A 13,513-nucleotide genomic window follows, 5' to 3' on the forward strand; every position below is an offset into this window, starting at 1 on the left:
AGCAGCGTGATTCAGGATGAGCAATGTAGACCGCGAAATTGATCTTTAGGATGTGAATTCATCACAACAATTAGTGGACTCCCGTTAAACGAAACTCGGTTAAACGGAAAAGCCGTATAAACGAAACTATCTAGGTATGTTTGGTTTGTCCTCTATATATTGTCAACCCACTACGTGCTGGTGGCATTAATGATAAAGACTTTCGAGTAACCGGGACATTTATTTAGCTTACATCGGTTAAATGAAACTAAAACAGGCAAAAGTCATGAACAGCGGAAGTGGCCATGGCAGTCTAGCAACCATGAACAAATGCCATAGCTAGCTTAGCCAAGCTAATCCAGCGATTGCACATGTCCGCGCACGCCGAGCAGCAATTGACGTCTCGTCGTAAACTTGAGAACAGCCTTGAGGAACCTAATGCTGAAGTTCAAGATGAGGACCCGTGCTCAAGTAGTAATGAGATAGTGTGCGATTCCGAGCGCATTTCAGTAGCTGACAGTGAAGCAAGAGATGCTGTCATTCTGTTGCAGCGCTACCTTGAACATGAGGGTGGCTCAGAGTTCCTGCGCAGCCTTTCAGCAATTCACTCCTACTATGTGAGAAAGTGCTTGAACGAGGTCAAGCAAATTGTTATCACCTCCTTTTTTCCGAGTCAGCAATATTAGAAACATTTTTTTTTCTAATCAACTGTATTTTATACTTCAAAATATTTTTGTTTAGTCAGCCACAGTCGGTGCTTTTGAAATAAAGTCATATTTCATTCATTTTGCGGGCTTTGCTTAAATAAAACTTTTTATAAATGGAACAAATTTTCTTGCCCCTTCGGGTTCCATTTAAAAGCAGTTAACTGTACTCTCGAAAACACATCAGTTGTGCGGTCAATTTTCACTGTGCATTTATGAGGTCTAAATTATTCATCCAGGAGATATACTTTGGCACCTGTAGGAGAACGGTATTGCCTAGCAAGGAGCAAGTACAATCTAACTCATTTATAAGAGACCCTGATATAAGAGACAAATGGGTATAAGAGACATCAGTGTGCCTACAGTAAAATACAGGTTGATAGGAAAATGCCTTTGTGTGTTTCTATGTCGTCGTTTTTCTGGCACTGCTTCTAGTTATTTACTGTTGTGAAATCTCGATACAAGGAATTTGAAGGGACCGCGGAAAATTTGTTATTTTCAAACTTGGTTATAGTGAAAACATAGAAAATTGGCACTGAAAATCGCAAACACAACAAAAGTCACCTACCTACCTTTGCTAGGTGCATATCTGCAAATGCATGCCTCTATGACGATTGAGAAAATACACTAAACTCGAGATATCCCAGAATGAGCCCACATTTATTTTCTGAAAAAAATTGGTGATTTTGGCCTGGCGAGTGGCACTCAGGATGAATGCTTCGAAGCCGTCCATATTTTTATGCTTTTAGTCGGTGGCATTTCTGCACCTGCCAAAGTGAGTGCGAATCTTTCGCACGCATTCCACAATGTCAGCGTTGGAAACAGATTCTTCAAGCTGGCACACGGGTGCGGTCTCAGCGTCATCGTCGCCATTAACATCCTCATCACTACGAACGGCGCTGACGATGTCATTGATACTCAGTTTGGCTGACGTGTACGTTTCATTGTTGCACTCCTCAAAGTTCTCGAACATCACCAAGGCATTCATCGCAAGTCTTTCAGTGACTTCTTGCCACATGCCACCTTCATCGCATTCTTCGCTGCCTTGTTTGCAGTCAGCTTCGGGTGGCATAGATACTAAGGCTGCCTTTTTCCAGCAGTTCTGAATGGTGGTTTCTGTAACATTCCACCAAGCCCTGGCAACCATTTCTGCAGCCTGTCAAACACCGATTAAAGTAAGCAGCTTCAGCCGAAGATTTATCAGCAGTCAATGAACGAGGTGTTGCGGTAATGGGCCTTGACGCCTCTTATGACTCCGTGGTCGAGTGGCTGTAGCAACGAAGTGCAGTTGGGTGGCAAGAATTCTAGCTGCACATTAGTCAGCCTAAAATTCACAAGATGCGCCGAGCAGTTGTCGACAATAATTAGGATTTTCTTGCCTGCTCGCCTCCTCTCGTCGTCCACCTTCATTAGCCACTCAGAAAAGAGCTCTCGTGTCATCCATGCGCGTGAATTAGCCCAATAATCGCACGGAAATGACACAATGTTCTTCATGCACCGAGGCTTCTTGTAGTTTCCCATCACCAACGGTTTCAGCTTCTTGCTGCCGGTGGCGTTGCAACAGAACAACACTGAAATACGGACTTTAGATTGCTTGCCGCCTTTACAGCTGCTCCCCTTAAAAGGCAACGTTTCATCGGGAAGCATCTAGTAGAAGAACGCTGTTTCATCTGCATTGAAGATATGATTTTCAGAGTACAAAGCAATGATTTTGTGTAACTTTTCGTCCCTCCATGCAGCAGCACTCGCTGCGTCTGCCGCATTTTGTTCGCCTGACACCACTTGTCAGATGATCCTGTTCCTCTCACGAAAACGATGGAGTCACCCTGTGCTTGCTTCGAAGCCCATGATGTCTAGAGCCAAAGCCAATAGCCAAGTTTTTTCCGGCAGCTTGGGTCCCGACACGGGCACATTTTGTGTACGTGCGTCTTCAAACCACGCGGAAACTCCAGCATTCACGTCCTGAAAGTTCCCTAGCCGGAGCTGCTTTCTTGACGATGCCAGTTGGGACCCTCTGTACATCTCGATCTTCTGTCGATCCTTCAGGATGGTCGCGACAGTTGATGATGCAATCCCCATCTCGTTAGCAATGTGGATTTGAATGTGCTTTTTACCGGCGTCTATTTGTGAAATGGTGTCCGCTTTTTCTTGCAAAGAGAATTGCCTCTGCTTCTTTCTCGTGCGGCTCTGGTGCTCATGGCAAAACGCGAGTGTAGAAAGAAATGTCTAATCAGGCATTGGTCTAACACGAATTGTTAAACGACAATCGAACGGGGTTGACAGTCGCCTGAACAAAGGCTGCCAGGCTAGGCCAGGGGTCGAGGCTCATCGTAGTTAAATCGCTGAACGGCGATGTAAAAACGATAGGAGGCGCTGCAGTAGCATAGGGAAAAATTTGGAGAAATGATCGGAAAGCTTTGATTATGGTAATAGTGCTACATATGGAGCTGGGCGTTTGCCGTATCTACTCCCGTAATCATCGCACTCGCATAATTCTTGCACCCTCCCTCCCCGAATCGGCCAACGAAATACGAATTTATTTTTCCACGAGTACCGATTATCGCACTCTGAACAATTGCAGCAGTAATGTCTACTTCCTTCAACTACCGATGATAACACACAGCCTAGGGCTATTCATACTACCAACGCAGGGTGCCCCAATCCAATCCAAGCCAAAGTGGCAAGCACCCGGTGCGGCATGTTAATAAAGCCTGTGCAGCGTGTGGTAACGGGATGCGTTGATACGGAAGCTACATGGCTGCTTTCAGGTTTAAAGTGGTTGACCAGGCACAAAACAAGGACGATAGAGTTTCCGGCAGGCACTTCGGAGTCGGCGAGTTTTGTGTTCGCTACTGGCGACGGCAGCTCGAGAAGCTGGAGTTTACCAACACGCGTCAGATGTTCCATTGGCCTAAGAGTGCAAAATACTACCAGCTTGAGGCAGAACTTCTTTATTATGTCAAGGGTCTCCACACAAAGGCCCTTAAAACAGTGGACAGTGGCTTTAGTATCTGCAAATAAATTCCTTTGTGTTGAACTGTGGTTTTATTGTTAACGTAAGTCTCGATAAGTTCTTAAAAGTTTGCAGTAGCTGGCGTGAGAATCCCTATTTGCGACCACTTCGTTTTTTTTTTTTTGTGCACTGTACATTTTCGCAGAAAATTTTCTGCGTGATAACCCCTCCAATTTTTCATCGGTTTTGCACGAAGAAAGTACGAAGATTATGTGAGTATGTACAGTAGATTGCCGCAAGTAATTCGTTATTTGAAGTGCTATTAGGATTGCCAGGTGGTCAAATTGCATTCTTTATTCTGAAACATTTGTTGCTCTGAAATTCATAGTAATGAAATACTTTTACATTGAATCAATGGATGTTGGGAGGAGGATTTTTGAAATATTCGTTAGTCTGAAAAAATCGTTAGTCTGAGGTTTGTTATAACGGTATTTCACTGTAGTGCTTTTACGAGACATCTCATATAAAAGACGAAAATTGCTGCCCAGAGCATGCTTCTTATAAAGTGATTGAACTGTAGTACATACACTTCCCTGTTAGCTAGCTTGCTGAACAGGACGTATTTGGTTTACCCTCCAGGACTACATGGATGATGTTCATGGGAAGGAGATTCCCCTGATGCACACTACAGTCAAGATTCCCGGCCAGAAACCAAGGGGTTCGAGAGCGGCTGGATCCACAGCTCAGGTCAACGACTTGGCTTCAGACGTGGGCACCCTGTCCTTGGCTGGAGGTACACGCGTGTTGCGAGACTCTTGGGGCCACATTCTTGAGAGACAAGTGCACTAACAACTTTCACAGCATGCTGGTCTCGCTAGTGCACAAAAAGGGCAGTTTTGAATGATTGAGCTCATACAGTTCACACGAGTACTGTAATGGGTATTGTCGCAGACTTTTCTTTGTTAGTACCTCATTCAGAATACAAATCAGCGGCATTTTTTGCCTTCCTTTGAAAGATTTCTTCAGCAAAGTTAAAACTTGTTCAGCCATAAAATATGAAATTAAAGCTCAGGTTTGGATGGTGCTATAAATTTTACTGTATTAGCATTCAGTTATGTGTACAGCTCGACATATGTAAAAGTTAGATTGTGTACATAAAGTTAAAGCTTATCACTGCACTCAAATTCTCAGCAAAACGACGCGTATTGTGTACCCTATGTCATAAGGAAGCTAGCGTTATGTCAGCCTTCGCTTGACTGTCACATGGTAAAGCAAGCATTGTCACAGCCTTTGACTTCCTTGTCCTCATTTTTCTAGTTATTCCTGAAGTTTTACTGGCTCTTTATCACAATGGAGCTTGTTCATTACTGTGCATTTGAGCTGTATCAACTGCCGTGCTGGTGTGTGCTCCTGTTTTCATGCTAGCATGCTGTTTGCATCTTACAACACCTGTGCGTCGCCACTCCTGCACAAAGCTTGCATGCACCTCCTTCTGTCTGCTTTCCCCAGCATTTATGGCCATGACATTCTCTGCACATTAAGTGGTGTCCTATGCCTTCATTTCACAGAAAAGACCTCGAGAAAGCATTCATGTTCATCCCTGCACACTTGGTCCTCTAGTTTAATGAATACATAGACGAAATATCTTTATACTAACAACACTGCTTCCATACACGATTTGGGTGGCTACCTAGAAATGGGCTTAAGGGGAGATGCGATTTGAAACAAAAGTTTTGTTAATCTCTAGTCTGGGGCAAAAAAATGTTTGCTGTATATATACACTTTTATGCTGATTTCAAATATGTAATTATTTTTATAGTTAGTTGCAGAGCTTTTATTCCGTGCTATGACAATGTGTCAGGTATAGTTCGGTTCGGGCAAACTTTCTATACCACCGAACTTTCATTTTTCTGAGTCATTAATGGCTCATATTCTTTCACATAACTGTAAAATACAATGAACTGTGGAAAAAGTGTGTATAAAACATTTTAATGAAAAAAAATTTTTAGAATTCTCAGCCCATAAATTGCTTACTTTAGGTTCGTAATAATCATGCTGGCAATATCAATTTTTGAATGAAATGCTTGCACTCTTTTAATGTTATGGAATATGTGAGCCATATTTCATCCCGAGCGACCAATCAGAAGTTCTAAAACATAATGTCCAAACTCAAGAAGTTGCCCGAAAATGGATCTTGAGAAAAACGCATTTTAACAATGTAAGTGGGAGCTCATCTATGCGGAGAAGAAATGTCTTTTAAGATGATTTCTTCCGTCACGAAAGCTTGACAATCACAGTTGTTTTTAGCATGTGGCTTTAGTGAACTCCTTATGCGAAATGCAGTGACAAGCATTGAGGTGACATTTCCAGGGAACTCTAGGCAATGAGCTCTCTTTAGTTTTTAGTAGCCACCTTGTGCTCTTTAAGAGCGATTTTAAGCCACATGGAGTTAGATTACTATCTTAAGTTTTTTTGGTCGTGAAAGTAGCGAAACTAAACTTGTGGAAGCAAATAAAAATGAAAAATATGTAATTTTGAAAAAAAAAAAACTGGTGTTTTTTCACGATAGGCTAACGGAGTTTCCTACTTGGGTGGCGTGTACGTATAACTTGGTTGCCATTTGTGACTAACAAACTCTTTTTTGTCTGTGTGTCATAAATGCTTGCTATGTCTCTCCAGTCTCTTGATGCATTTTACCAATCTTCTTGTTACCTTGCTCATTTTTGGCTGCAGTTGTTCTTGCCACTACATAGCCTGCTTAGCCCGGTTTCTAGCACAGATAAAGAAGAAATTACTTTGGTATGCCATGTTGGCAGGTTTTGTTGGCCATCATCATATTCAGTAGTATTTAGTAGGCTTGTGCGAATATTCGAATGCTTTGAATGTTCGAACGACTAGTTGAGTATTCGAATTTGCTTTGATACGAATTTAAATTATCGAATATTTTCGAAGTATTCGCAATGAATGAATAGATGTATATTAATCTGCATGTTATCGCCTGTAAAGGTAATTTTGCTGCAATGTAGAGGTGCTAAGCCATGAAAGCACTTATTTAAAGGAAATTCGTTTTGCCCCGAAGCCCCCCTTCAAATTTAAAGGGGCCCTCAGCACTTACTGAACATGGTCCGAAAACGCTGCCGATCGGTAGTCGAGGCTACCGAAAACAAGCGAGGCAAATATTATAGCGCAGCACGCAGCCTGCAATTGACAATAAATTTTCAAAGCTAGAAATCCCTTTCTTCCTTTGGCAAATGCCACTATAATCTAGAAAATCACTTGTCAAAGCCAAGAAAGAATATACGGCTCTGGTCACAGCCATTGACTGCTTTGAGCATGGCATGCTCTTCGTTAACGAGGCCGCCACTTCTCGAGGAGTACGTGCGTGAACGCTCTGAAAAGCCGCGCATTACAAGAAAAAAAAATAAAACAGGTGCTCAAGGCCACTAGGTGCGTGTGACGTATTTTCTTTCACCATGCCATTCCTCTCTGCTTAACTTCCAGCTATTTCGTCGGGACGAGAAGAGAGAATGCAATTGCAGCAGGTGACAAATTTGTGGAACTCCGCTTGTACTGGATTACCGTATTTGCACGAATATAACGCGACCGCGAATATAACGCGAGGGGGGTACTATAGGTCTCGACGAAAAAAAAAAAAGTTTAGTACGATTATAACGCGAGGTGATGCAACTGTAAACAGCAATCAAAGAGGCTTTATTTATATTTGCAGCAGTTAGAAATGCTATTATCACTGGCTTGCCTGATCAGTCATCATCGCTGCTAGAGTCTTTGTCACTGTCGACAAAAACCGCGTCGTCGTCCGTGCCGTCCAGACTGTTCGAGAGGCAGCACTTAAGGAATGCCCGTGACACTATTGCCGACGGCAAGGCCTCCCAAGCATTGTGTATCCAGCGAGCGACCTCGCTGACTGAAGCTCGCTTCATGCGACCCGATGGAGTCAGTTGGCGATTGCTAGCCTCCAGCCACTGCTCGTACTCCCGGCGTACGAGGTCCTTAAAAGGCTTATTAATACAGACATCCAGTGGCTGGAGCTGCGACGTCATTCCTCCGGGAATGACAACAAGGTCAGTGTTGGCCTTGGCGAGCGCTTCTTTTACCTCATCGGTCAAGTGGCCTCTAAACGCGTCCAGCACAATCATAACTGGAGTGTTGAGAAGTGCGCCCGGACGTCTTCCCCACACAACACGGATCCACTCAGTCATCATGGTGCTGTCCATCCAGCCCTTATCATTGCACCTGACGTGCATCCGGTGTGGGAATGTCTCATTCTTGGGCAGAGTCTTCCTCTTAAATATGAGAAATGGCGGCAGCTTACGCCCGTCCGCCGTACACGCCAGCATCACCGTCACCCGGGTCTTTTCGTTACCCGTTGTGCGGACGCGCACCTCCTTGGTGCCGAGCTGATCGATCACATAGCCAGCCGGTATGTCCAAAAAGATCGGGGTCTCATCCGCGTTACCGATCTGGCCTAGGGGGTAGTTTTTCTCTCTCCTCATCTTGATAACGTAACGCTGAAACTCAACGAGTTTCTCTTCATACTCGGCCGGAAGTTTCTGGCAAATTGACGTCCTTCGGCGAAGCGAGAATCCCGCCCGACGCATGAACTTCTGGACCCACGAGCGACTGGCTTTGAAGGTGTCACGGGGCACGCCGGCCTCACGTGCAAGCTCCCTTGCTTTTATCTGCACAAGTTCGGCGTTCACAGGCAGAAACTGGCCACGACGTTGACGCACAAATTCCGCCAGGTCCACTTCGATTTCCGGGAAACGGCCGGTCTTAGGCCCACGGAACGCCTTGCGTGTCGGTGCGGCTTGGAATATGCGCTCTCGAAACTTCATCCAACCTCGAATGGTAGACTCCGTCACTCCGAGATGCCGTGCCGCACTTGAATTTCCCCTATTTTCGGCCAGCAGGATCGCCTGTTTTTTGAACGCGGCAGTGTATTGATTCCGTTTGTACATGATGACGGGCCAAGCGGAAGAAAGAACACAGCAACGAGCGACCGCAAGGCGTAGGAAGGCGATGCACACGTTTTTCCGAAATGATTGTTATCCACGTGTTGCCACTGGGGCTGCTGTGGCGCTAGCAGCGCTAGCGCAGATTGCGACCGCCGCAGCCTACCGTAGTGGCGCGCACGTCGCCGGCGCCCTGAGCGGCGGTGCTCCGAGACGTCCGGCGGCCGTCGGCGCCACGGTGCCTTGCCACGCGCTGTCACTGGATGCGCAAGTCAGAATAAAATGTGCTATATGGGGCGACAAAACCACGAAGTTCGTGGAATGTGCGGCGCGCCTTACAAGAACGAAGATTTAAAAGAAAAAAAAGAAAGGCTCGAAAAATTTTCGCGTTATATTTTTGCCACTTTTTGTCACGAACGCGAATATAACGCGAGGTGCCTTTTTCACTCGCATATTTTTGGAAAAAAACTCGCGTTATATTCGTGCAAATACGGTAATTCTAGAAACTTTGCGGCAGTAAATTTGTGAGACGCCACGCCACGGTGGTCTAGTGGCTAAGGTACTCGGCTGCTGACCCGCAGGTCACGGGATCAAATCCCGGCTGTGGCGGCTGCGTTTCCGATGGAGGCAGAAATGTTGTAGGCCCGTGTACTCAGATTTGGGTGCATGTTAAAGAACACCAGGTGGTCGAAATTTCCGGAGCCCTCCACTACGGCGTCTCTCATAATCATATGGTGGTTTTGGGACGTTAAACCCCGCAAATCAATCAAATTTGTGAGGCAACAGGCATGTTTACTGGCTCCATGGCTACTTGAAAAAGTGTTGCACGGTCCCTTTAAAAGAACATGATACCCTCAAATCAATTCTTCATTTTATTAAGCTTGGTATGATGGCTTATTTGATCCAAGTGTAATAAATTTTAAAGCGTTAAGTATTTTATCACTCGCATCCTACTGCAACTACTACTCAAGGTGGTTTCGACTTCCTTTAAACGAAAAAAAGAAATGACATTTCCATAGAGCCCCTGTTTCAATGCCAAAGAAATATTGTCCAGGTTAGTTAGGTCATGATAAATATTCCTTTTTTAATATGTCATACATGCCATTCAAATTCGATCTGAAATTATTTGATCAAAATCACTATTCACTTCGAATTCGCTTCGAACCTGAAATTCACTATTCACACAAGCCTAGTATTTAGCCTTTCAGTGAGTAATCCACATATAAGCACCTCCCATGTTTAGACCTACGTAAGTGTTAGTGTTAGTGTAAAGTGGTACACAGTAGTTTTGAGTGATGCATGTTTCCAGTCAGATGCCCCATGAAAATATTTGCAATAGATATCAAGTGCCTCACACAAAGAAAGGTCTTTTAATATAATAAACCTTTTTTGTATGCTTAAACACATCCGCACATTGTCTGGATTAGATGTACAGAAGAAAGCTTCTCTTGTGATAGTCTACTCTCGTTACAACAGACCGTCATAATGTGGCAAAATGAGCCTGTATTATCCGAAGTCCGCAATATCCAAACTTTGCGCAAAGGGGGGGGGGGGGGGGAGGCATCGCTGTATGATGACCGTTCAGATTTCACTCAGCAGTATGGAACAGGCTAGTTCTGCTGATACATGCTGAATGTATTTGACAGCATTGTTACATAGGGCTTTAATCACCAGTAGTGGTTAATAACAATTTTGCAGTGCAAGTTCTAATTAATGAGCGAGTGCTGTTGTAGTAGGTGCTGGGATGCTATGTAACCCCTGCACAGCATCAAAGGTTAGCTCGATAATAAAGCGTTTATAGCAGGGCTTTTTCCGCTACCTCTGTTGATTAGCTGGAAATAAATTCTTTATTTGTGCAGATGGGAAGGCAAGTCTATTTAAATGGGGCTGCCTATGGGCTGCTTGGAGCTGTTGCTTCTGCGCAGCCTTCACGGCTTGCTGGACGGTACAAAGTTGATCTGAAAGCTCTGAACTGAGCAGTGCCAAGGGACCTCTCGCTTTAGGAATTTGATTTGACACTGAAACTCATCTGCAGGGAGCATTTGAGTGTCTTACTTTCGATGCTTTGGTCACGTTTCCTAACAACGGAGTGGCAAACATCTGACTTAATGCACTAGCAAAATCTTTTTGTTTACATTTTGCTCGAAGAGAAATTTGGGTTAAAAGATTGGTAAGCACCCTTGAGTGATAATGCAATCACCTTGCACCGCATTTCGGTCAGCTCTAACACTTGAACTATAAGTTTGACTAACATGCTTGCACACTGGCTTGGCTGGAGGCTTGGCTTTGCCACAGGTCATCAAATTTGCCTGTCACAACGTAGAGTCACTGTGGCTTAAGCATACAGAGAACGGCCAGCATGCAGAGAGTGGCGTGGTCAAGCTTGTGGTCATCCCGCATCAACTCGGCAAAAGTACACTTCATGTTACACATTTCAGAAAAGAAAAATGCTGTTTATTTCATCCATTGTAGCTGGTAGTCCGTTGAATCCTGGTCCGTTAAAAGTGGACTTCACTCCCTTAATTTGATACACAGATCAAACTTAGGCTTTATAATAGCCTATTGTCTCCAAAAGCGTGTGGTGCACAGGCCCATTACAATGAGCTTACATTGTATATTTCTTGCACCTTTTATTCCAGCAACCCACTAAACCCTAGCTACTGACTTTAGGTGTATTAGCTAGCTAAAGGCAATGCTAGTCATTCTTTTCTCTTTACTGTTCCAAGGAAATATCTTTTGCTTGCTGTCATTATTCACACATTGACCATGCACTCGACTGCCATGTGTGACCCTAAGCCATAAAGCTTCCTATACAGAGATGTGGCGATATTGTTTGTGGTTCTTGAATAAAGAACTCTGCAAAACCATGGAAACGCTAGGATATGGATGGTGCAGCTTCTCTTAAATACTGCTTGGCATAGCCCACCAGCACAACTTGACAAATGCACCATTTTTAGCCCTCCATGATAAAAAAAAAACAGAGTTCACTCCTAATTGTATTTCCTTCCACTGCTTACTTGCCTCATTGCCATTGTGCATGAGGTCAGGCGTTTCGCTATCGGACGTGGTGACCATATTCAAAGGAGGCAGTCGCATGACCTCCTTCATTATGCCCTTTCTCGTAATACCATAATAGCTTTTGAAAGTGTAACCACATGAAGAAGCTGTTGTTTACTGACCCATAAACACAATCTAGCTCATAAGGCCATCTTTTTTTTATCGTGGTACTGGCCATGTTTGCGGGAACAGTGAACCCGAGCCCGTGTGCCCAAACATTAGTTGAAAGCATTCACGGATACTGTGAGGCACACTGTCTTTAGTGAATGAAGATTATAGAATTTTGTGACATGGGAAAATGTCATCAGATACGAAGGCCTCAGCTGTTTACATGATATGCTAGTCCGATGTCCCCACTTCCCAGCATTTCCATGCATGCATGCAGCAGCACTGGTGTTTGCTCAGAAAGTGTGTGTCCCGTGTCACTGGGTCCCATGGTTTTGCTAACTGCCCCATGGCTGCGCTTCCCTCCCGACCGGTGCTGTTGTGTGGCTACCCTGCGGCTGTCGAAACAGGCATCCCTTACTTCAAGTATAAGGAGCCCCGCGAGCGAGACTGCCTGGCCAGCTTTGACCCAGCTGATGCTCAGCACAGCAATGCTTTCTGCTCAGGTAGGCTGCACCTGCTCTCATGCTGCTGCGCTTGCTTGCTCTGGTGCTGTGTGTCTCTGCTCCTCGCATGAGCTGCGTACCATGTCATGTTGTGTTTTATGTATCTTGTGCGCACCAGCTTGCTCGAAACTGCCAGTTAAACTACTTTTGCTTTTTTTTTTTATTTTGAAGTGTCTTAATCTTAGTGTGCCTATCCTTCGCAGTCGCAATTAAAGGGAACAGTTTGTGTCTGCTGGCTCCTTGGTGGTGGATTATCTGGCATTCTTGTGAGCACGTCTACAAAAGACGTCTAGAATACGTTTAAAATGTGCATCAAGGATTTGTTATTACAATACCGGCAGATTTTCTATTGCTGGAATGGTTGAGGTGTAAGGGGGCCCTACTAGTAGTAGAGTGTATCAAGCATTGTTCCAATAAAACGTACGTCCACTTTTTTTCAAAGAGCAGGTGGATTGTATTTATCAGGCTGATTCACTTACCGAAATGCATCCTTGGAGCTTTAATGGGAGAAAAAAAGCAGGCGAGTTACAGAAACTTACAAGGCAGCTGTTGTGTAATGCAAGAAAAATGCATTATAGCAGTGTCCTTGCTGCAGTTATGTGCAGTGTAGCATTCTTATTGTTTGGCCCATCTGGCTTCTGCAGAAACTTCTGCTGCATTTTTGAAGCACCTTGCAACATTATGTACTGGAATCTGAAGTGGGCAAAAGAAACTGCCTTAGGTTTCGAAATAGGGATAGTTAGTATGCGTTCACCTTGAACATTCTGCAGCATTCATGTACGAAAATACAACAAGTGTTCAGTTGTCATTCTGGTCGCTTCTTGTCCAGAAATTGCTGCACAGCCATCAATGTGTGTGCAAAAGAGCTGATGGAGAAGCTATGAAAGGATTTGGAAGTGTTATGAAGGTTTGTTGAGCTTGTTGAATGTGTTTGCAGAGAAGACATGGAAGTGCTGAAAGAAAAAGGTGTTACAGTGAGAAATAAGAGGCATATGAGCACTAACCATGAATTGATTTATTCTTCACTACACACATGTACAGATGGATCCACTGTTAAAAGGAACACCTGTGTGCATGGCATCTCGCAAGATCGCAGTTGCTTAAATTTGCATAAAACTACCGGTGATTGGCAGTTCTTACTCCTTTTGGCACACTAGTGCTATGTGGAAACATTGTTTTTTTATCCACGTGATGTTAGAAGGCCTGAAGTATAAACAGTGACCATTGCAGTGTTCC

General features: G+C 44.3%; 1 protein-coding gene across 6 annotated transcripts in view; it reads left to right on the plus strand.

Annotated features, from left to right (window-relative positions):
* The window catches only part of CenG1A (Centaurin gamma 1A), a 339,755-nt gene that overhangs the window by 299,623 nt on the left and 26,619 nt on the right, over positions 1 to 13,513 (plus strand). For 5 of the 6 annotated variants that reach the window (XM_037423691.2, XM_037423690.2, XM_037423692.2 and 2 more), the window contains 2 exons: positions 4,276 to 4,429; positions 12,182 to 12,277. In XM_037423691.2, the coding sequence (XP_037279588.1) occupies positions 4,276 to 4,429; positions 12,182 to 12,277 (250 nt within the window). The remainder of the gene's footprint in view (positions 1 to 4,275; positions 4,430 to 12,181; positions 12,278 to 13,513) is intronic. The other variant, XM_037423693.2, reaches the window with a different exon arrangement.

The sequence above is a fragment of the Rhipicephalus microplus genome, chromosome 4 (genome assembly GCF_043290135.1).
Source record: "Rhipicephalus microplus isolate Deutch F79 chromosome 4, USDA_Rmic, whole genome shotgun sequence".
Lineage (NCBI taxonomy): Eukaryota > Metazoa > Arthropoda > Arachnida > Ixodida > Ixodidae > Rhipicephalus > Rhipicephalus microplus.